General features: G+C 31.7%; 1 protein-coding gene across 4 annotated transcripts in view; it reads left to right on the top strand.

The window, feature by feature from the left end:
* Positions 1-21,977, top strand: part of FANCL (FA complementation group L) — a 72,314-nt gene that overhangs the window by 32,464 nt on the left and 17,873 nt on the right. For all 4 annotated transcript variants that reach the window (XM_076000796.1, XM_012748688.3, XM_076000794.1 and 1 more), the window contains 2 exons: positions 10,109-10,205; positions 15,554-15,622. In XM_076000796.1, the coding sequence (XP_075856911.1) occupies positions 10,109-10,205; positions 15,554-15,622 (166 nt within the window). The remainder of the gene's footprint in view (positions 1-10,108; positions 10,206-15,553; positions 15,623-21,977) is intronic.

Genomic DNA, 21,977 nt, shown 5'->3' with positions numbered 1-21,977 from the left:
GATATTTTTCCTGTGATTACATTGGGGTTATGTGTTTTTAGGCGGAAGACCACATAAATAAAGTTATTTTATCACATCATATAAAGGGTATGTGTATCTACATGACTCATCACTTTGATAATGATTTTGATTACCTGGTTGAGGTAGTAGTTGTCAGATTTCTCTACTATAAAGTTACGTTTTTCCCCTCTCTCCATACTGTACTCCTTGGAAGAAAGTCATTATGCACAGCCCACACGTAAGAAGTGGGTAGTTATGTTCACCTCCTTGAAGGCAGAGATCTACATATTATAGATAAGGAGTTTTTCTGCTCAGTAGATTTGTTTGTTCAGTCATTTACTTAAAATACTGTGGGTTCATGGATATTTATTTTATACTTTGGATTATAATCTAATATTATATTTTGTTATTCAACTTGTTTTAGCTTTGGTCATTGAGAACTCTTACTGTTGGTTCTTGTGTTTTTTTGACATATTTCCATAATTGTGGATTGGCGTTTTTGGTTTTTTAGCATTTCCTTTCTGAACTGCAAGGAAATCTTGTCTATTTCCTACCCTGGTCCTAGAATCAGGCATTTTTCAAGGGAGCTCTGGTTCCTTTTATTGGTGGTAATGGGGTCTATAGTTTAAGGATTTATCAAAAGTTTTAAAGGAACATTGGCAGAATATTAATCCAAGTTCTCTTGGTCTTGCCTTTCCCCCAGATTCTAGTCCTTCATATCTGCATATCTGTTATTTTCTCTCTCTATACCCAAGAGATTGCAAGAAATGCTTTTTTTTTTTTTTTTTTTGGCACCACTCAATAGCAGCTCTCTGTCTGAGCCCTTTGCTCAGATCCTTCTCTTGCCCTGTGCCCAGACTTGATAAATAGCTGAAGGGAAAAGTGGCTTCAGAGTGTTGGCTTACCTCTCTTCTCTTTCCCCTCCTTCAAGTCCCGCCCAGTTTCCTTAATTCTTTGATGCCTTTAAGCTTTTCTTTTTTTGCTTTTTCCTTTTATCAGGCTACTTTAGTTGTTCACAGTAGAAGTGTTGGTCCATCGTAAGCTACTCCAATTTTAGCCAGAAATAGATGTTATCTATAATTTTAAATGTATTCTTATGTTGATGGTGAGGACTCATTAATGTTTATTCATGAGATTAGGCTCTTTTTTGTTAAGGTACCATTCCTGAGTAGGATTTGGGGTAGATGGAACCTTTTTAGTAAAATTAAGCATAACAGTGGAGGGTAGAGAGAGGCAAGACAAGCAGAAAGTTGAGGTGCACTAGCAGGAATTTCTGCTGAGGTTATGATTTGTTTTGAGGAATTGATATCACGGGCCTAGTCATTCCTCAGATATAGATTGATAGAATAGAGGAAAATTATTTCAATTTATTTTTAGATGCTTAAATGTTTTAAGATTTTAGTGTTTAGAGTATAGTGGGGATTGTAAGAAGGGTCTGGCAAGGAGAAAGGAAATGTTCTAGACTTATTTCTATTATATTGATACAGTGAGTTTGAGGCAGTTTTCTAAGTGGATCTGACATGGTTGAGATAAGCCTACTAATGGAAATTAGTTGAAACATTAAGGATGTGATGTGAGATTTTTGAATCATCCATTTTTTTTTACCCATCTAATATCTGTTGAATGCCTATAATGTAGGGCAGTAAGGATACATGGGCAAGACTTAAAGATTCCTATGGAACTTATATCTAGTGGAATAGTCAGAATTTTAAGTAGATGATCACAGTACTACTTAATTATAACCGTGATAAATACTGTAGAGTATAATCACAGAATTTTTAGAGCCATTACCAACAAAGTTATAATAATGAAAGACCTAAAATAAAATATTTCATGGAATAAATGTTTTAAGAGATATAGAAAAAGAATTGACTTTTGCTTTGCATTATACACATTGTTCTAATGTGGGAGAAAAAGGAACGGATTTCTAATCAGAACAGTAGATGAAGCCAAAAGTAAGGATATGAATTGCCTCTGCCATATGTCATTCATCACAATATATTAATAATTGTCTTCTCTTTAGATTAAGTTTGTTGCATACAGAGACTGCCTCTTACGAAGTTTCTGTTGTTTGTCACTGACTGTGTTAAGCACTTTATATATTCTTATTTAATTCTCAGGATAAATTTTAAGGTAAGTATTTTTATTTCCAACTTTGTATATAAAGTGAGTATATGTAGACAAGACTGGCTACATAACACACTCAGGCATTCTGTGTGAATGATGCTCCCTGGAGTTGTCCCATGGGGCAACTCTGATATGGAGCCTTTAATAAAGTTCCCCCAAATACTTGGAGATAGTCATAAACTGAGGGTGAAACTAATAAAAACTATCTTACTATGAATAAAATTGGCCATTTGCAAAATTAACCCATCTTTAGAGATAGTTTTAAAATCTGTAGCTTAGATTTGTGAAAGATCATCACTTAATTATTGTGACTAGGATGGGTGAATGACTTAGAATATAGCTTTTCTTACTTAATCATTTGTTTTATACTGTTTAAAAATAATGTGTTAGCACAAGAGAAGTGATGTGCATGGATTTTGAGAAGCCAAAGAATAAGATTTTGTCAGTATTTACTATTTTCTAGTAGAGTAAGAAAATCTACCAACTTTTTATTTTTGTGACATAATTCTTAAATCAGGTCTGGTAAACTGACACACATAAAATTGGGTTTCAGGACCTGCAGAGCTACAGTTGAGACCCGAACTGTGCTGTCCCCATGCTAGAATTGCTACCTGTTGAGGCCCTGCCTGAACAGCTGGCTAGCTTCTTAATTTAAAATACCTTCTGAAATGACACACACAATGATTTGCGTGACAAATTGATTTAAATGGATTTTCAGCATCTTAATGATTTCTAAACTATGTTAATATGTCTATATTTTCCTCACATTCTAAATAGTAATCTTGTAGATTCATCAGTATAATTGTAAAATCTGATAATAAAAGTAAAACCTTTTCTTAGGTAATGCTGATCTTGCTGTGTTTTTTAATTACATACTTGGTGTTTCTAATCTACTCCATGGGATCAGACATCATAAAAATTTAAGTTGGAAATGAAAAAGAAATATTTTAAATATGATGGAGCCATTCCTTTTTTTCCTTTATTCACATACTTTTTATAGAAGTGATACTGAGAATGAGTAGCCGACCTTAAGTTTGATTGCTGCTGTTGTCATTTCTGGACTTGTTCCAATTTCTATAAAAACATGCCCAAAACAGCAACTTTTCCAAAGGGTAAGATGAAGACGGTATGACAGTTCTGGGTTGTTTTATATATAACAATAGCTCACAAAGGTAAGTAATGCAAAAAGATGTATTGATGGGTTTCTGTTGACTTCTGCTTATGTTATTTTACAGAATGGCCCATTAAAACAATAAGAATTAAACAGAGTCCTTTGGGTTTAACAGGATTGTCTGTTGGTATTAAGTGTGTCCTAGAGTTGAAAGCACCAAATATTTTAACTTTTTAAGTAGGCTGATCATCCCGCTTTACCTAGAACATTTTTAATTTATGCCTTTTATACTGGCCCCTTTTGGTCTCAAAAGTGTCTCAGTTCAGAAGAAATGCATAGTCACTTTATTTATAAGATATATTTATTTTAATAATCACTTGTCCCTAGATAATTCAGAGATTAAATATTTCTAAAGGAGAAATGAGCTGATGCTTTTGTCTTTTTTAGACAGAATATTGTTATTTAGAGGGAGTACCATTCATCTAGTTGGCCTTTTCAAGTTTGTCTTGGGAAAGAGCTGAGTTTGACTAAATTTGATGTGTTACTGAAAGATTAGCAGCATATATTGTTAGATTTTTTTTTTTATTAAACCCTATTATCTTGGAAGCTGAATGGTGATATTTTGTATAATTAATGCATTTCAAATAATTATGATATATTGGGGAAATGGAGATTCTTGTTTATACTAAATTCATTTCAATAATTAGACCAGACCTTTAATTCTAGTTTATCTGCTATGTGACCTTGGGCAAGTAACTTAACTTCTCTGAACCACTTTTCTTTTCTTTCTTTTTTTTTTTTTAATTGTTTTTTTTATTTTGGTATATTATGGGGGTACAGATTTTAAGGTTTCAATAAATGCCCATTTCCCCCCCTCCCCCCAAAAGTCTGAGTCTCCATCATGACCATCCCCCAGATGGTGCACATCTCACTCACTATGTATGTATATACCCGCCCCCCTCCCCCCTCCCACCTGCCCAATACCCTATTACTGTAGCACCTATGTGTCCACTTAGGTGCTACTCAGTTAATACCAGTTTGCTGGAGAATATATCTGGTGCTTGTTTTTCCATTCTTGGGATACTTCACTTAGTAGTATGGGTTCCAGCTCTAACCAGGAAAATATAAGGTGTGCTATATCACCTGAACCACTTTTCTTCATTTACAAATGAAACTAATAATGCCTAATAATAAAGATTTTAAAGAAACATGTTATGTGACCCAGATAGTTCCTTGTGTAAAGTGTGTTTAAGGTTATTGAGACACTAGTTCACCTAATAATGTCAGACTATATATGAGATGTACAGTATTTAATTAGTGCTATGATTTTAATTTTAACCAATAATGATAATTTTTGTTATTTAATACATAAGAAGATTGATATTAATCAGTATGGTTATCATTGAAACTACCTTTATAAATTGGATGATTTTTTTCTCATGTATCCATATCATTGAATAACTACAAATTATCTAATAGTGAAAAACTTGTATTTTTCTAAATTGGTAGTATATTTATAGTATCTAAATAAAACAGAATTTATATTCAGTTGTTTAAAACTTACACATGAATCAATCAATGTGAACCAGTCTGACAACAACTTCTGCATGTTTGTGTATACATAGAGCATTGACACTTACATAGAAATATAAAACTTTCATATGCCTTATAGAAAAGGTTATTTAATCAGCAAGTTAAAACTTACATGAAAAGGAACAGTGTGAGTTTAGAGAAATTTTAAGTATTTTGGGGCTACAAATAATTTAAGGAGGTTCTTAGAGGAGGTGGATGTTGGGATAAACTTGAAAGGAATATAGAGACCTTTAAAAGGGAGGGAATGATGAAGGCAAGGTTGTAGAGGTAGATATGTGCAATGTATTTTTGGATTTTGAAATTGAGCAGTTGCTCACATAAGGGATTAATAGGGCTAGACTGAAGAATCTTGACTGCTAGACTAATGATTCTCTATATGCAGGTGAAGGAGACTCCAAATATTTTTGAGCAAGGGGTTGATATGATTAAAAAGGTATTTAGGAAGATTAATCTAGGTACAAAAGGCAGGATGAATTGGTGTACAGAAGAGGAAGGAAGTAAAGACACCCATTACGGAGATTGTTTTTAGTAATCTAGATATGAAGCTGTTAATGCTTAAACTTGAGAGTGGCAATAAAAATGAAAACTTTGATGCTTTATTAAAACATGGTCTTCAGCCTGTCTTGATGCACTTTGCCTTTTGATGTTATTACTATTAATACTTAAATGCATCAAGATTGGTAAATAAAAGAAACACTAAGTAACTTAAGCTGTTGGTCAAAATCAGTATAGTACTTTAGGAGATATAAAGCACATTTCTTCTGCTTCACTGTACTGATACCATTCAGCTATTAACAGGGACAATAACAAAAAAAACTCCTTGAAGCTTAAGTGTTTAAAAAACTTTTAACTCTCAAGTTTACTGCCTTTTAGTTATTGCAAGTAGACTTGTAAAGAAATGGAGCAAGTGATAAATACAAAGTGAAATGTCATAAGTAAAATATTTTTTCTTTAGATTTTATACTTCTATTTTTATATTTTCTTAGTCAAATTTAGAATATACCTAGCTAAGTGATAATACCTAAACTTCTCAATATAAATTTTAAATGTGATTTTTTTGGCTTTTGCTAGCATATTATGTATAACTTTTTTAAAAGTTTGAGCTTTCCAGTGACAAAAGTTTCCTAAACTTACTGTTTAAATGATTTATTTATGTTTAAATAAATAAAAATTATTATTTCCTGTTGTCCAAATTGGACGTCCATCTGCTTAATATTTGAAATAGACTTTCTTAGTAAAACTGATTTGATATCACTTGTAAGAGCTTATCATCTATTTTTTCCTTTAATATCTCTTCCGTAGACCAAACACCAAGATATATTTTCATATCATGAATAGATATAAATATGTTCCATTAGGTCAGAGGTTAAGCTGCTATTAACAAAGAGAACTGCAAATCCTTAGTAGGATGGAAGGTGGAATTGTATTCATCTCTCATTTAACAGGTCAGAGATAGGCAGATGGTCAAGAGTGGGTTAGTGGCTCTGTTCTACAAGGTCATTCAGGAATTTGTATCTCAACCATCCACGGTGACTGCTTTAGTACAGTGCCATTAGCCACATGTGGCTATTGACAATATTTATATTTAAATAAAAAAGTCACTGTCCATACTGTCCACATTTTATAGACACATATGGCTAGTAACTACTGTTTTGGACAGTATAGACATAGAATACCTCCATCACAGAAAGTTCTGTTGATCAGTGCTGCACTAGAGTGTTATGCCTATTTTCATGGTCTTTGCTGGCTCATATTGGCCTGTACAAGTTCTGTTCTTGGACAATAGGGAAGGGAGGATGAGAAGATGAGAGGAGGGAAGAGGGAAAGGGAGAAAGAGGAGGGAAGAAGAGAAAGCACAGTTTTGTTGTAAATGATCCAAAAGATGCACATATCACTTCTGCTTGCAGCCCACTGGCCAACATTTAGTTATATGCAAACACCTCCCAAGAGTCACTGGCTAGGTGAACTGGACCCTGCTAAAACTTGGTTTAGTTGGAAGCTGGGGGGGCAGGGATCCTATTACCAAAAGGAAGAAGGTGAGAATGGACACTAGAGAGCAATTGGCAATCTAGGTCATATGTACCCAAGATGCTAATCACAGTAAGGGTTTTTTCTATCCCCTCTTCCCCAAAACAAAGTAACTAGGAAACAAATGAGTAAAATGTTTCTTATTTTTAAATGGATATGCTGGATATTTTTAAATGGATTTTTAAATTTCAGATTAACCTGAAATTATGAATGTTTTTTACTACTTTATTTAAATTACTTTTTTTTTTTTTTTTTTTGAGACAGTGTGTCACTCTATCACTCTGGGTAGAGGGTAGTGGCATCATCACAGTACACTGTGATGTGTACTGTGCTACCTCAAACTCCTGGGCTCAAGTGATCCCCATGCCTCAGCCTACCAGCTGGCTGGGACTATAGGCACATGCCAGGATGGCCAGCTAATTTTTTTCTATTTTTAGTAGAGATGAGGTCTCTTCCACATGCTGGTCTTGAACTGCTGAGCTCAATCAATCCTTCCACTTTGGCATCCCAGAGTGCTAGGATCACAGGCTTGAGCCACCACCCTGCCTAGCTAAATTAATTCTTAAAGTTTAACAAAATTACCCTCATGGTCATCTTGACTTAAAGGCCATATTTTTGAGCATGGCACTTTTTTCTGTAATGTATTACCTGTATGTCTTAAACTGTGGAAAGGTGATAATCTTATGTGATTACAAACAAAAGACTACAGCTCTTATTTCTGTATTATTTTGTAGATGTTTAATAATGATTTTTAACATTGTGGTGATGAGCTGCAATGTGAAGTATAGAAAGTACTAGTTGATGATTTAGTTGTTTTTTCTGCTCCTCTCCTTGCACACGTAGGCCTGTTCTCCTTCTTTCTCTCTCTCTCTCTATATATTTATCTTAGTTACGAGCTGTTTAGAGCTTATAATGAAAAGCAAACAGCCTTTTCCCATACTGTTTCCTATCTCCATTCTTATCTTTGGAGCAAACACTTTGAAGTGTTCCTGTTTACAGCTTCCATACTTGTAAATGGTATGTCTACATTCAATATTTCTTGATTTTTCAATTTTAAGAATTATATACTATTATAATAAAAAAAAAGAATTTAGCTAATATACTACTTTCTCTTTTCCTTCATTTAAAAAAATTTTTCCATTAGCTTTACTATTTCTTAAACTTCTTTTATTTCCATTCAATTAAAGATGGTATCTCTTGACTCTCAATTAGCAATTACAGATTTCATTGTTCCTAATCTTCCCTCCAGATATCCTTCCCATTTCTATTTCCCAATTTTTGTCATCTCTTCCTTTTAAATTACAGTGGTCAAATATATTTACATTAGTCTCCATGACTATAATTAAGTCTTTTAGCTTTGTCTATTGTTGGATTCTAAAAATTGTAATTAGTAATCGGTTTAATTTTTTGACTACATAAATATTTTTTAACTGAAAAGTTAATGATAGAGTAATTACAATTTTTTAACACAGCTGTATTGTTTATAATTCAATTTAAAATTTTCTCTTCCCTTTTTGGTTTCTCGTATTAAAAAAAATTCCCATAATTTCTTCCAGTGTATCAATCATGCTCTCAATTCTATAGACTATGCCCTTTTGCCAGCTGTGTCCTCCGGGAGCCCTCTTTTTCTCTCTCCCCTAATCTGGTTTGTCAGCCAGTGCTTTTAATTGTTTTACATTTTTACAAAAGCTGTTGAAAATTTGCTTTTATTAATGCTATTCCTTTTTGTTCTTTTTGTAACTGTGGGTTACCTTATACCTTTATGCCTTTTTAAAATTGCTTTATTTTTAAATTAATTTTTTAGAGACTAGAGAGAGGATTAACTGCATGTGCTCATCTCAGCATCTTGAATCTGAAATGTGGAAATTTGTGGAGTCATATAACTATATACCTGAACTTTAGAGCCATATAATAAAATTTGTGGTAAAGACTCATGTTCTAATTTTTTGGAGGTGGAGTATTTGAGATGTTTACAGATATAGCTGAAAGGAAATAAAGATTATCTAGCCATTGATATTTTTATGTAAATAAATACTTTTTTTCAGAATAATTTTATTTTCATTTATTTTCTAAGATCCTAGACTTTTTACAGATTATGATAAAATTTCCATCTATTAATACAGGTTGTTTTACTTCTTATTCTATTATTGAAGATAGAAATCTTCTTAAGATTTATATCTGTTTTCATTCTAGTGTTCCACAACTTCATTGTCCAGCATTTCTTGCAATTGACTCATTTTACCTTTGTACAGTACCTGGTCAGTTAACTAAATGGCATATGGTGATGTTAAAAATATTATTTCCTCAGTTAGGAGGCTAATGTTAATTCTGAACTCTAATGGGTCTTACCATTGGTCTAGGTGATAAGTTGTGCCATACTCTTAGACTACTTTTTATCCTTACAAGAGAATCGTATTGTAAAAATGTCAAAAAAAAAAAAAAATCCACATGCCCAGTTCACTAGTAAATATACTGCTAAATTTGAACCTTTTTGGCAATAGCTTATGCTATCAGGGGACTATGTTTTTGTAGAATGATATATTTTAAAGGGCATTGGTTCCCATTGTAGAAAATGCATTTAGAGCAAATTAAAGCCGAAACAATTGTGCTTATGCTATATGTTTAGAATATTAGTCATCTTGAATACATGCCTGTGTTAAGTGTCAGAAGCTATATATCGCACAAAAAGAAAATTTATTGTTAGGAGACTGGGCTATACCTGTGCTTATACAGCATTTTCCTTAGAGGATCAATTTGAGTACATGAACTAATATCAGGTAGGGTTTTATACAGTAACATTATTGATAATCCAGGAGAAGTTCATTGAGGAGAAAAACAAAGGAAGCATAAAAGTCTCATACTGTATGAAACTACAGAAATGGATCAAAGAGTTTGACAGGAAGTTTAATGTGTACATAAGTAGAGGCTGACAGGAACATGCTGTGTGTGCCAAAGGTTCCAGTGATGGAAAACTGAAACATAGTGCTCACTGACCACAGCATGAGCCTTGACACACATTGTAAATAATCCAGAGATCTATGACTGCATTAAGAGCTAGGCTGGTGTATTAACGGCAGTAAATCTATAGCAGCAGAAAGGGCTGGCATGCAGAAATTCCTCTGATTAATTTTTATAATGGATTAATAGGAATATAGCAAATATTTTCATTTTGAATCCTACCATTTCCAACCTTCCTTCCTTCCCTTCCCTCCCCAGTGTGATCATTTTTTATTCTGTTCTGTTCACCAGACTTGTATATGTGGATACTTGCTTCAGTACCATCAAGTTAAAAGCAGAAGATGCTTCTGGTAGAGAGCATCTAATCACTCTCAAGTTAAAGGCTAAGGTATGTGCCTTGTTACATGTTATTGTGATCAGGAGATACTTTGTGAAATGAGCTCTGAATGTTTTCATTCATTGTAAAGAAGTGCTAGTTGCATCTAAATATATATATATGATGCTTTTAAAAATTGATTTTGGAAATCTTCAAAGAATTTATTTACTAGTTTTCCAAAAGCCTAGATATAATTTTATGTTACTGTTTCAGTCCAAATTTGATCAAAATACAGACTTTTATAATAAGGAAATATTACAGATAAGATTTGGCTGCCTCAAAATACCGTTATGTTGTTTTCATAACATCCTACATAGAAATGAGTGAATCCTTCCACTAGCCCAAGTTCAACTGAAAAAGTCTTTTGCTTTCAACTCTTGAATTTCTTTTGTAGTTCTTATCTCTGACCCACACCCCTATCCCTACCCACTAACACAGAAACCCACATGTGGATACTTTTTATTATTTGTTTGGGCTGACATTTTTTGACTTATGTATTTTAAGAATTTTTAAAGGTTATGCCTATATTTATAGAGCCCTTATAGGCTAGTGATCCATAACTATTCACTAATATTATTGGCACAAAACATGACTGTTTTTAGTTCTGGATTGTGGATTTTGAGAAATAAGAATAAGCAAATTCAGCATATTAATCATTTACTTAGTAATCACTGGGGAAACATGAGAATTTGAAGAAAACCAGGACATCCAACTTTTTTTATTGTTCCTAGGAGTCATCAATCAACTCTGTTTCAGAAGATTGTAGTGATGAAAAGATCAATTGTGTTTGTCCTTTTTAAAAATGTGTCTGGCATTTAAGCTTTCCACAAGAGAAAATTAATATATAAAGCTGTACTGGGTGACACAGAAAAGTTGATATCTTATAGTGGCTCTTTATCAGACAGGTTGAGAAATGACTCATTCTTTCTCTCACACACAGAATGTTTAGGTATAATTTTAAGACCCATATGTGATAAGTATTGAAAAAATATTAGTGAGGTAAAAAATCTCATTGTTTGTAGAAGAAGTTAGATGGTTATTTTCACTAAAATGAAAAGATTTTTATATTCCTTTTTAGTTTTTAAAGGTGTACTTTTGTTTTTAAGATCAGGAAGAAATCTGCCTTTATCCTTCCAAAAGGTCACATGCTGCCAGTGGCAAGGGTTCTGTCATTTCCTTCAAAGGTCTATTTGTTTATATTTTGTACCTTGATAAAAGTTGCTCTGTTCCTATGAAGACCAAAGTGAAAGATTTTAAATACATCCTGTTCTCATTTTTGTAAGGTCTTCTACTTACTAAGGAGATAATGTTGTAAGTCTATGCTGCCTTTAACTACACCTACAAGATTTTATTATTAATCCAGGTGATGACATATATTTCATTTATTGGTAGTATTGAGAGTGAAGATTTGACAACTAATATGGTCAATCCTGTCTGCTTTTTTCTTGTACCTTTTTAAGGTGGATAAGATGATGCTTTTAATATTTCTCTGGAGAATATTTTCCAGTGTCAGTTTTGCACATTTATAGTTATGAAGCACTTTTATATGCCCTGGCAAAAGAGAAGAGTAAGCTTTATTTGAGCTGGGGAGGAATTAGGAAAAAAAAATAATTTGTTAAAAAAAAAAAGGATGAAACTGAATCTTATGTTGGTATAATTTGTTAGAATCTTCATTTGTCCATCTAGTTTAGCTTTTATCTGTACCAAAATTTTCCTTTTTAAGGAATATTTGGGCCTAGGATAGTCAGTTGAAAACAGCGATAGTGGAAGCTTATGTTAAGAATACACAATGCACAGTCTTAATCCAAACTAAGTTTTAAGGGGAAAGCTGATTTTTTTTTTTAAGAAACCATTAGAGCAGGCTTATTTTTGTAGATACATAAATTTTTTTATTTGATTTTTTTGATATGTAGTAAAGAAATGCACAGTTTTATTTTTTCCTGTAATATATACTTCCACAATTCTTCCACTTCACATCACCATCTCCAAAACCTGACAATGAAAGCAATACCCATTATGACTAGACAGACATTAAAGACTAGACTAGACATTAAAGATAAATATGTAAATAAAAAAGAAACATAATAAGGGAAACAGATAAACTTTGTGGTTTTTATAGGTGTGTGTGTGTATATGTATTTGTACATATATATATATGTGTGTGTATATGTATTTTTTAGCCTATAAACAACAGAAATTTATTCCTCACAGATCTGGAGGCTCAAAGTCCAAGATCAGGGTGCCAGCATAGTTAGGTTCTGATGAAGGCCCTTTTGTGAGTTGCAGACTGTCTTCCCATTGTCCCCTCAAAATGCAGAAGGAGGGTGAGAGAGCTCTCAGCGGTCCCTTTTATAAGGGTGCTAATCCCATTCATGAGTGCTCCATCTTCATGACCTAATCATCTCCCAAAGCCCCTATATAGATAGGTATTATATATATATGTATTTTTATGTAATAGAGTGCATCTGAACTATAGGATGGAATTGTCTTTTCTTTACAAAAGAAGTAGACCAGAGCTTCTGCAGCTTTGGTCAAGATTAGAACTACTTGAAAAACAAATCACAGATGTATATCAGAGGCTGTGTGCTCTGTCTCTTGCTGCAATTTCTGTGTATTCACTTGGGGTCAGTCTTACTGATTAGATGGTCCAGTGGCAGAAAAGACTTGGTTAAAAAATTTTTTAGAATAATATACTGTATAGCCTAAAAAATATTGTGTGATTTGATATTTAATATTACATAATGCTCATTCTTTTTTAATTATTGATTTGATTGAGTTTCTTCAAGTGAGATTTAGAAATCTATATTTTATCTAAAAATAATTAACTACTATACTCATTTTTCAATTAATTTTCCTGTAGTAGAGTTTTGTTGTCAGTTAGGCTTCTAAAGTAAAAGTTTTGACAATTAGTTTCTTAAAATTAACTATCCTCATTTTGTGACATTGTATTTAGTCATATACATTGTAGTTGATACTACTGTAATTTAGAAACTGTTTCTGAAAATGAATATCTAGAATGCTAATTCATATTTAGTAATTTATGATAAATCCTTTTAAGGTTCTATACAATTATGTAAAGTTTATTATATAAACAAAATTGGTCTTACCTGTGAATATAATTAACATATATAATATATATTTAATTCATAATAGATATGGTAAACCACTCACAAATAGATCAGTCTAACTTATTGTATACATACTTGCATTACGAATATAAAAATATATTTGAAATATGTCATCATCTCAGTAAGCATAGTGGACTCATTTATGTATATGGGATCATATTGTATTTACTGTAACTCGCTTTATTGTTTAACTATTTGTGGATCTCATTCCATGTCAATACATTTGTATCATTTACTATACCGAGTCCTACTTCCACTAATGTGGAATCTTATTCTCTTTTAACGTAATGATCTGTGTATGTACTTAATGAGGCCACAGATACTTTACTTGCTATATCTACTCCCAGTACAGTAAACATTTCATTAACTTCTTACTCTATCTAGATTGATGATTCATTATTGTTCATTGTCACCATCGCTAGAAGATAAATAGCAGCAACTTGAACTAAATTTTCCATTTTGACCCATGGAGGTTTCAAGTGTGCATTATTATTTTTAAAGAATCCTGACATTTTAGAGGGAAAAGAGATTTTGTTAACACTTTTAGTTGAATTTCATCATTTTTATATGTAAAACAGCCAGGAAACTAAATGACTTGTTCAAGATCTCACAAGTTAATCAGTAAAGCTAGAACCAGAAAAAGCTGAGGTCCTGTCTGTATTTACATTGAGACAATCGCATGACTTTTAAATATGGTGTACAAATTGTTTTTCTAGTGATTACAGCAGTTATACCCTGAAGTACATCATCTGATATTTTTCATTGTCTGATAGAGCTTCCTCCGTTAATCTTAGCCCAATTTTTTTCTTTTTTTTCAGAAGTGGAACATTGTAGTATTTTATATGATTTCCCATATATCTGCCTTTGTGTTATTCTGCATAGCCTGATACTATTAGTCAGAGTATACATTGATAAGTTTCTTTTTAGCCAACTAATCATTGTAGCTAAATGTTACTTTTTTGGAAAACATTGATTTCAGATGTTTATAAAATACTGTAGTGAGAATTTTTTGTCCCCTTCTGCTTGCTCAGTGGAATACTAAAAAATAAGAGGCTGAAAAAAGTGAAAGTCTAAAACTTATTTTAAACATTTTGTCAAATGAACATTTTGTCAAGTTTTTCTAAAACTAATATTCTTTCAGTAAATTTAAGTTTTTAATGGAAAGAAATGAGTATTTTTAATTACATGAGACTTTGAAGAATCAGAGTTGGATTTTAGAGAAATCATATAGTATAATTCTCTAATAAGAAAGCTAATTTTCAGAAAAATTATACCTTTTGTCATTGTTAACTTATTTTCTGTTTTTTTGTGTGTTTGTTTTAGAGATAGGGTCTCTGTTGTTCATACTGGAATGCACTGGTCCTATCGTAACTCACTATAACCTCACTTTCCTGGGCTCAAGATCCTCCTGCCTCAGATTTCCTAGTAGCTAGGACTACAGGTGCAGGTCATCACGCCTAGCTAATTTTTAATATGTAGAGATGAAGATCTCCTTATATTACCCAGGCTGGTTTCAAACTCCTGGCCTCAAGCAAACTTCCTGCTTCGGCCTCCAAAAATACTAGGTTGCAGGCATGAACCACCATGCCCAGCCTATCTTTGTTAATTTAGAAACTTGATTTGTTCTTATGACTGCCACTTTTTGTGTAACTAATTGAATAATTAATTTTGTATTTACCAGCCTTGAAAAAGTTTTTCTTGCTTAAAACTATTAGTTTTATTTTTCTTTAATAAACCAGAAGACGTTTCATTGTTTCTTTTTGTCTTCTTGCTAAAAGTAATTGCTTTAATATGGAAAATAATTTTTAATTGATAGCTATATGTATTTTTGTGCGTTTCTCGATTCTTTTAGCTAATACTGCCTACTTAAATGGTGACTGAAATTTGAAATTAAGTTTTAGATTGGAGGGAAATAAATATTAACAATTTGATCTCTCATTTTTAAAATAAACTGAGATCTAGTTTGGTTCACCCCTCAAACCATTAGCAGCTGACCTGACACTGACTTATTCTTATTGAACACTGACTGCTTTGCCACCCCCAAATCACCAAACTTTGTATCTCCTGAACATAAGTTGACTATTAGCTCTTGGCAACACTCTGGTAGTAGAATAAAAATATTTATACATAATACATTTGAAATTATAATGCTATTTTCCAGCATTTTAAAAATACTTCATGTGAAATTATCACAAAGAAGCAAAAATGACCTAATTTTATGCTTTTTCATAGTACCCTGCAGAATCACCAGATTGTTTTGTGGATTTTCCTATTCCATTTTCTGTTTCCTGGACACCACAGGTAAATTCTAAGATTTATTTTAAGTAATTAAAAAGTACAGTTGTCTCTCAATGTAGGGGATCGATTGCAGTATTCTCTGCAGATACCAAAATATGTAGATACTCAAGTCCCTTATATAAAATGGTGTGGTATTTGCCTGTAATCCATAACCCATACACATCTTCCTATATACTTTAAATTATCTCTAGATTACTTGTAATGCCCAGTACAGTGTAAATGCTATGTAAATAGTTGTACTATGTTTTTATTTGTATTTTTTATTGTTGTATTATCTTTTTATTTACTTATTTTTTGAATATTTCCTATCTGTGGTTGGTTGAATCCACAAATGAAGAACCTGTGGATTTGGGAACCAGTTGTATTTCATTTTACTCAAGTGGCCATTATAGGTCATAAAGTGATTTTTTTTCCAGTTTTTTAAAAGCATTTATTATAAAAGGCCTTCTGTAATGCTTCTTTTATATTTCCTAACAGTCAATATTCATTTTCTCTTTCTCTCTTTACACATACACTCACTCACTCTCTCTAGTCTCCAGACTTTTGTATTCGTTGTGGGTAAACATTCAAAAGCTCTATTGATAGACATTTTCCTTTAAATTTGAATTCTAAAGAACTCTTTAGAAAGCAGTGAGCAGTAAGTAGAAAATTGGCTAAAGTTTTTCATATTACTAAAACTTTTAACATTGATGACATAATATCAGGGAATCTTTTTCAGAGAAGAATGAACTATGACTGAAAGTATAAACCTTGCCATTTTTACTCAGTTTATTATTTTAAAGTGTCCTTAATTTATCTTTGAACTTAGACTGTATTATTTTTTGTATGCTTTAAAACATTCATACTTTGATTAACGAATGTAGAACATTCTTTCCCTGCTTCTGTTAGTTGAATTTCTCAGTACATTGATGATAATCTACTAAGAATAATTTTTAGAAGTGGATTATAAATTTAGAAGTGCATTATAAACATTATATAGCTATAAGGTGATATGATTATCAGTAGTATTGTCAACATATCGTGTGTGATTTTTAAAGATGTGGCAGAATATGATTAGGTTCAAAGAACAGTCTGATGATGGGCATGGCTCTTTCATCAAGCACATTGTGGCAGTTGATAGCAAAATGGAGAGGCCATTTCTATTCTTGGGCAAAGAGAAAAAAAATTTCTAATGACGTCTGACAAATGTTCTCTGAACAGATGCTACTCATTTTTGTTATAAAATTTTGATAAGATTCAAATAAAAATTAATGCTTATGTTTTATCTTATGAGTAAATAATTAGATATGAAATTTGTTAAACAAAAAAAAGTCTATCAGAATTTAAATAGTCTTTTGAAGGTCCAAATGTTATTTTAATCATACATTATATCTATCTAAAATTTATTTTTTGTCATTTTCTTCTTTAAAAACAAAAGTCCCACTCCCCCCACTGGAAATCAAGAAAACACAACAAAATAAAGGAAAGGTGTTATTTTGATGCATGTAATAAATATGTAAGAAAGACTGTGTTGAAATACTGTGTTTTTTTCTTTTAAAGAATTGGAATTATATATAAATTGTATAGCTTTCTTGTTTTTTTAATATACATTTTCTATTTGGCTCTGAAATCTTTATCATTATGTTTTCAGTGAGATCAGGTGAAAATATTGTATCTGGATTATATTACTCTTTCCAGATGTTATCTCTAAATTACACTTTAATATTTATTATAATTCCAGGGTTGAAAAATATATTGTTGATAGATTTCTTAGTATTTTTTTATGTAGATAACTATAGAAGTTTTCCCAACATTAATCTATGAAAAAGTTTGCATCTCCAGAAAAAGATTGTTTAGCACTTACTTTATTCTGTCATTTAACAAAATAAGTTTGTGACTCTGGTAGATTGTAAAATCTTCCAGTGACAATTGCTTTTAAATTTTGTATCCCTTCTTAACACCAGCTCAGTGCCTTGTTCATATAAGTATAGAATAAATATGTATAAATAATAATATTTCAAATTTAAGTTTTAGGTTTATTTGGGACAGGCAAGTTTTCTGGTTTGTAATACCACCAATAAAACATAGAATTAATTAGTAGTAACTGTATTGTCATAAATTCTTCTCTTAAATTTATAGAATATACTGAAATTCTTATTAGCAAAGTACAGATAAAAATTGATACTTTTTTATCCACAACTCAAATTTGACAAATGTTAATATTTTAGATACATTTGCCTCAGATATCTCTCTTTCTTTTTCTCTCTCTCAGAAATAAAATGTTAAGGAACGGCTAAGACTCGAACCCCTTTCTGTCACTCCTTTTTTTTTTTTTTTGCTTCTCTCTCTTTAAATAGGTAACTATTTTTCTGAAATTGTATGCATGCTCTCCGTGCATATTTTTTGACACATTTATGTTGTATTTGCAGTTTTATCTTTTTTTCTTATATCATTTCAGTTATTTATCCATGACCTATATATGTCTAATATATTTATTTTCAATGTTTTATGTTATTCTGTTATGTCATTCAACCAGTTGATCAGTTGATTTATCTGTTGTTCTACTGATAAGATTAGTCACAATTTCTTACTAACAGCACTGAAGTGAACACCCTTACATGTTTTCTTGTTCACATGTATGAGATTTTTAGTGGGTTATTTCTAAAAGTGAAAATGCTGGATTGTAGAGAATGTTCCTCTTTGAGGTTATAAATATTGCCAAATTGTCTTCCCAAATTGGATATATAAGTTTATATTCCCACCCAGCAATGCATAGTAATTTTTACTTTCCTAAATCCTTTTCAAGTTTTAGTCTGATTGTAGTTTGACCTTAATTCTTATCAAGAATTTGTAATCATTATTGTGTTCATATCTTTGCTTACTTGAAATGTTCTTTTCTTTTATTATAAGCATTCCTTCTGTATTTTGTATAATAATTCTTTGTTGGTTTTATGGGATATAAATAGCTTCTTTTAACTTTGTATTTGATATATTTTGTCATACAGTTTAACTTTCAATGTGGTCATACTTATCAGTCTCTTCCTTGTGGTTTCTGCTTTTTGTGTCTCAATAAAATCTTCCATATCTTTTTAAGAAGAGATATTCTCATATAGTTCTAAAAGTTATGTTTTTTTGATATTTAAGTATTTAAGTATGAGATAGCAGTCTGTATTTACACTTGCCAGTTTTCTATATGCTTAATACAGTTTGGATGTGTCATCTTCATTTGTGGGAGTCAAGAAGTGATTTTTACAGTTTTTCTTTTACATTTGCCATTAAAATTTAGAAAATTCTCAAAAAATATCATTTACCAATAAAAGTTTAAGTGCCTATTATAAAGATTTTGGTGATGGTACCAGCAGTATGAACTCTGTCTTTTAGACATGATAAAAATGTTGGCAGTATTAGTTTAGGCTCTGAAAATAAAAAGCAATGTGAGACTTCTTTGTTATGTAAGATCTTTTTTCATTGATTGGCTGGAAGCAGTTCTATTTATGGGAGGTCTTTTGTTTAATTTTTTTAAAACAATTTTTAAACAATTGTGGTTTTTAAGCAACATAAATGTTACTTGTAGTCTAATAGCAAAGTTATATTTAATAGACTGTAACTAGGTTTCAGATAATTGATTTAAAAAAAATTCTGATCTGTTTTTGTACATTTCCTCTTTGGATTCAGTGTTTCTGGACTTTAAACTTGGAAGATCTTTATTTTCCTTTCTTTTTGTAATATAATAGACATGGCTTTGTGGCATCCATATTAAAAATGGGTAATTTTCCTTATGGTCCCTGTCTTCCTGCTGGGTTGATAATGTTTTGATGTATTTTTCTTTTGCTCTGATGAGAGGTCTGCTGCTGCTGCTCTGACATATTCATTTGGATGAATAATTATAACTTGCACAATGTCAAGCTGAAGATGGTAGGGTTTTGTGCGTCATGACAAGCCTAGTAGCCAGTGCAGGTGTCTCACAGCATGATCAGCAACAGCCAGTGTATTCTGGCTCAGAGGAGACATTTAGAGTAGTAAGAAATCAGCACCAAGGGCAAGGCTGCTGCTACTATTGCTGCCGTGATATGTGCCAAAGAAACACAAAGTGCTTCTCAAAGACAAGTGTCTAAATGCCTCTTTTCAGATATTTACTTTGTTTACCCAGTGAATTTTCTAATATAGATTTTAGCGTAGACTGTAAGAACATTCTCATGATTTTATCTTATTCCACCGTGTAACATCACAAATGCTCCAAAATATATCTTTAACAATCCTTTTAATCTTTTACGTACAAGTCATATAAATGGATATTGTCTACTAATGAGGCTATAGAATGCCCTAATGTTGGATTTTAAGTGCACTGATATTATGATTATATAAAAATGAAATTCATTTTTTTTCAAGTCGCCGACTAAGTAAAAATGGTTGTTAAAATTGCAACTCTACCTGTAAATGTGCCATTGGATGCAGCCTTGGTCAACTCTTTGCCATAGTCATTTGGAATTTTCAGATTTGGTGTGAGGCAGTAAGTAGTGGTGTTTATATTTTTTATTATGGAAATCTGATATTCTTGGAATAATGCCATGAATGCAAGAAGAGCAAAACTAATGATAAAGCCTCTGGCTGATAATCTGATGGTGAATGGAGAATTTATAATTAAAGGAAACAGTCCTATTACATAGCAGGGAGCATGATCCATTAGTTAGAGCAGCAGACTAGCAGTTGGGTATTCTCAGTTCTGTTTACAGTTCAGCCATTGATTTAATTGTATAATTTCAAATAAGTCACATGACTGTCTCATATGTACTATATATGGAAATAGTGAACTTTCTCTTTCACAAATATGTTAAGCAAAATAAATCTGGTTTAAAACAAGCACAGTGTCGGAGGGCAAAAAAACCTCAATTACCCAATCTAAGGATCCTGTGGAAGTTCTTTTGATCAACTGAAATCTTTCCATTTTTCTTGTTGTTGGAGAACTCATAGTACTGGATCTTTGTTCATTTTAAATTGGTTAATTACATATGCTTTTGCTTTGTTGGCAGTCTTACTGTTGCCACAATGGTATGGATAAAAAATCAAAGAGATCAAAACAAAGAGAACTCAGTGTTGAGATTCTGTGATATGATAGAAAAAGTATCAGTGAAGGGGTCAGGTGACCTATGAACTCAGTCACCTATTAGCCATCTTTCTGTTTTCTAATAACTTATTTATTTAAAAAAGTAGTGTGCATTGATTCTAAATGACTAAAGGAAAATACAAGCAAGCAAAATTAAGAAAATGTAAAATCACCTTTAATGCCTTTATTTAGAATTGAGATCTCACTGGATAATAATTTGAAACTATGCTTGTCACTTAACAGATTTTCATTTCTAAAACATTGATAATGTACATTTATTATTCTGGATAATCCTTAGAATCACTTGGGTTTTAGTTACAGTTTGGTATACATTTATCTATCGAATTAAGAATTTATATGTTTGCAATCTAGGAACATGTTATCTCTATATTTAGTTAGAGCTTTCAGTAAAATAGCAATGGTTTCTTAATCTGCATGTCTCTTTTTTTTGTTAAATTTACTCCTAAGTATTTAGAATTTTTTTTTTGCTATTGTAAATGCAGTCTTGTTATATTTTTTAGTTGATCATCATATACATTTACATTATGTTGTATATGTGTGTTTATATATACATATATATACATATATAGATACATACATATCTATAGATACATATGTAACTATATAACGGCAAATAGTTGCTACCAACATATATTGAAAGACAACATTTTTATTTATATGCAACAATCAAGGAGTTTTTTGATGTTCAGAAATGAAGTAGGGATGATTGATGAACCATCAGTTTCACCAGGCTATATAGATGTGGCAGATGATTATATATACATTGTACCATAAATAACATGAATAAGAGTTGTTGAGAGAAATATTGTTTGGTTTTACAGTTTTTTTGGTTAAAACATGTTAATGCTTGGATAGACTAATAGTATTATGGTGTAGAGATACTCAGTAAAATATTCTCACATAGCAGCTGTTCCAAGTAAAAGAAAAAATAAAAATACTAGTCTCCTTGGGGATCCAAAGATTGTTTTAGCAAATATCATTGAAGCAAATATATTTCAACACAAGTGTAATTTATTAACATTCTTTACCTCATGTTTTCTTGTCAGGTCTTCTGTCTGGTAAGTTGGTACACTGTGTGTGTATTTATACTTAAAATTCTCTGTTAGCTATAGATGAGGTGACTTGTTTCATTTGGCCCTCTGGGCAGATACCTCCTTCATATGAACTAAAAATAGTAGCAAATATTTAAATGATCAGTGGTCAGTTATAGTCAGAATAACTTAAGCATAGAAGAGGTGATAAGTTCTTTATGGA

Source organism: Microcebus murinus, chromosome 3, assembly GCF_040939455.1.
Source record: "Microcebus murinus isolate Inina chromosome 3, M.murinus_Inina_mat1.0, whole genome shotgun sequence".
NCBI lineage: Eukaryota > Metazoa > Chordata > Mammalia > Primates > Cheirogaleidae > Microcebus > Microcebus murinus.
Note: the sequence above shows the minus strand (reverse complement) of the source record. Positions and strands in the feature narration are given on the sequence as shown.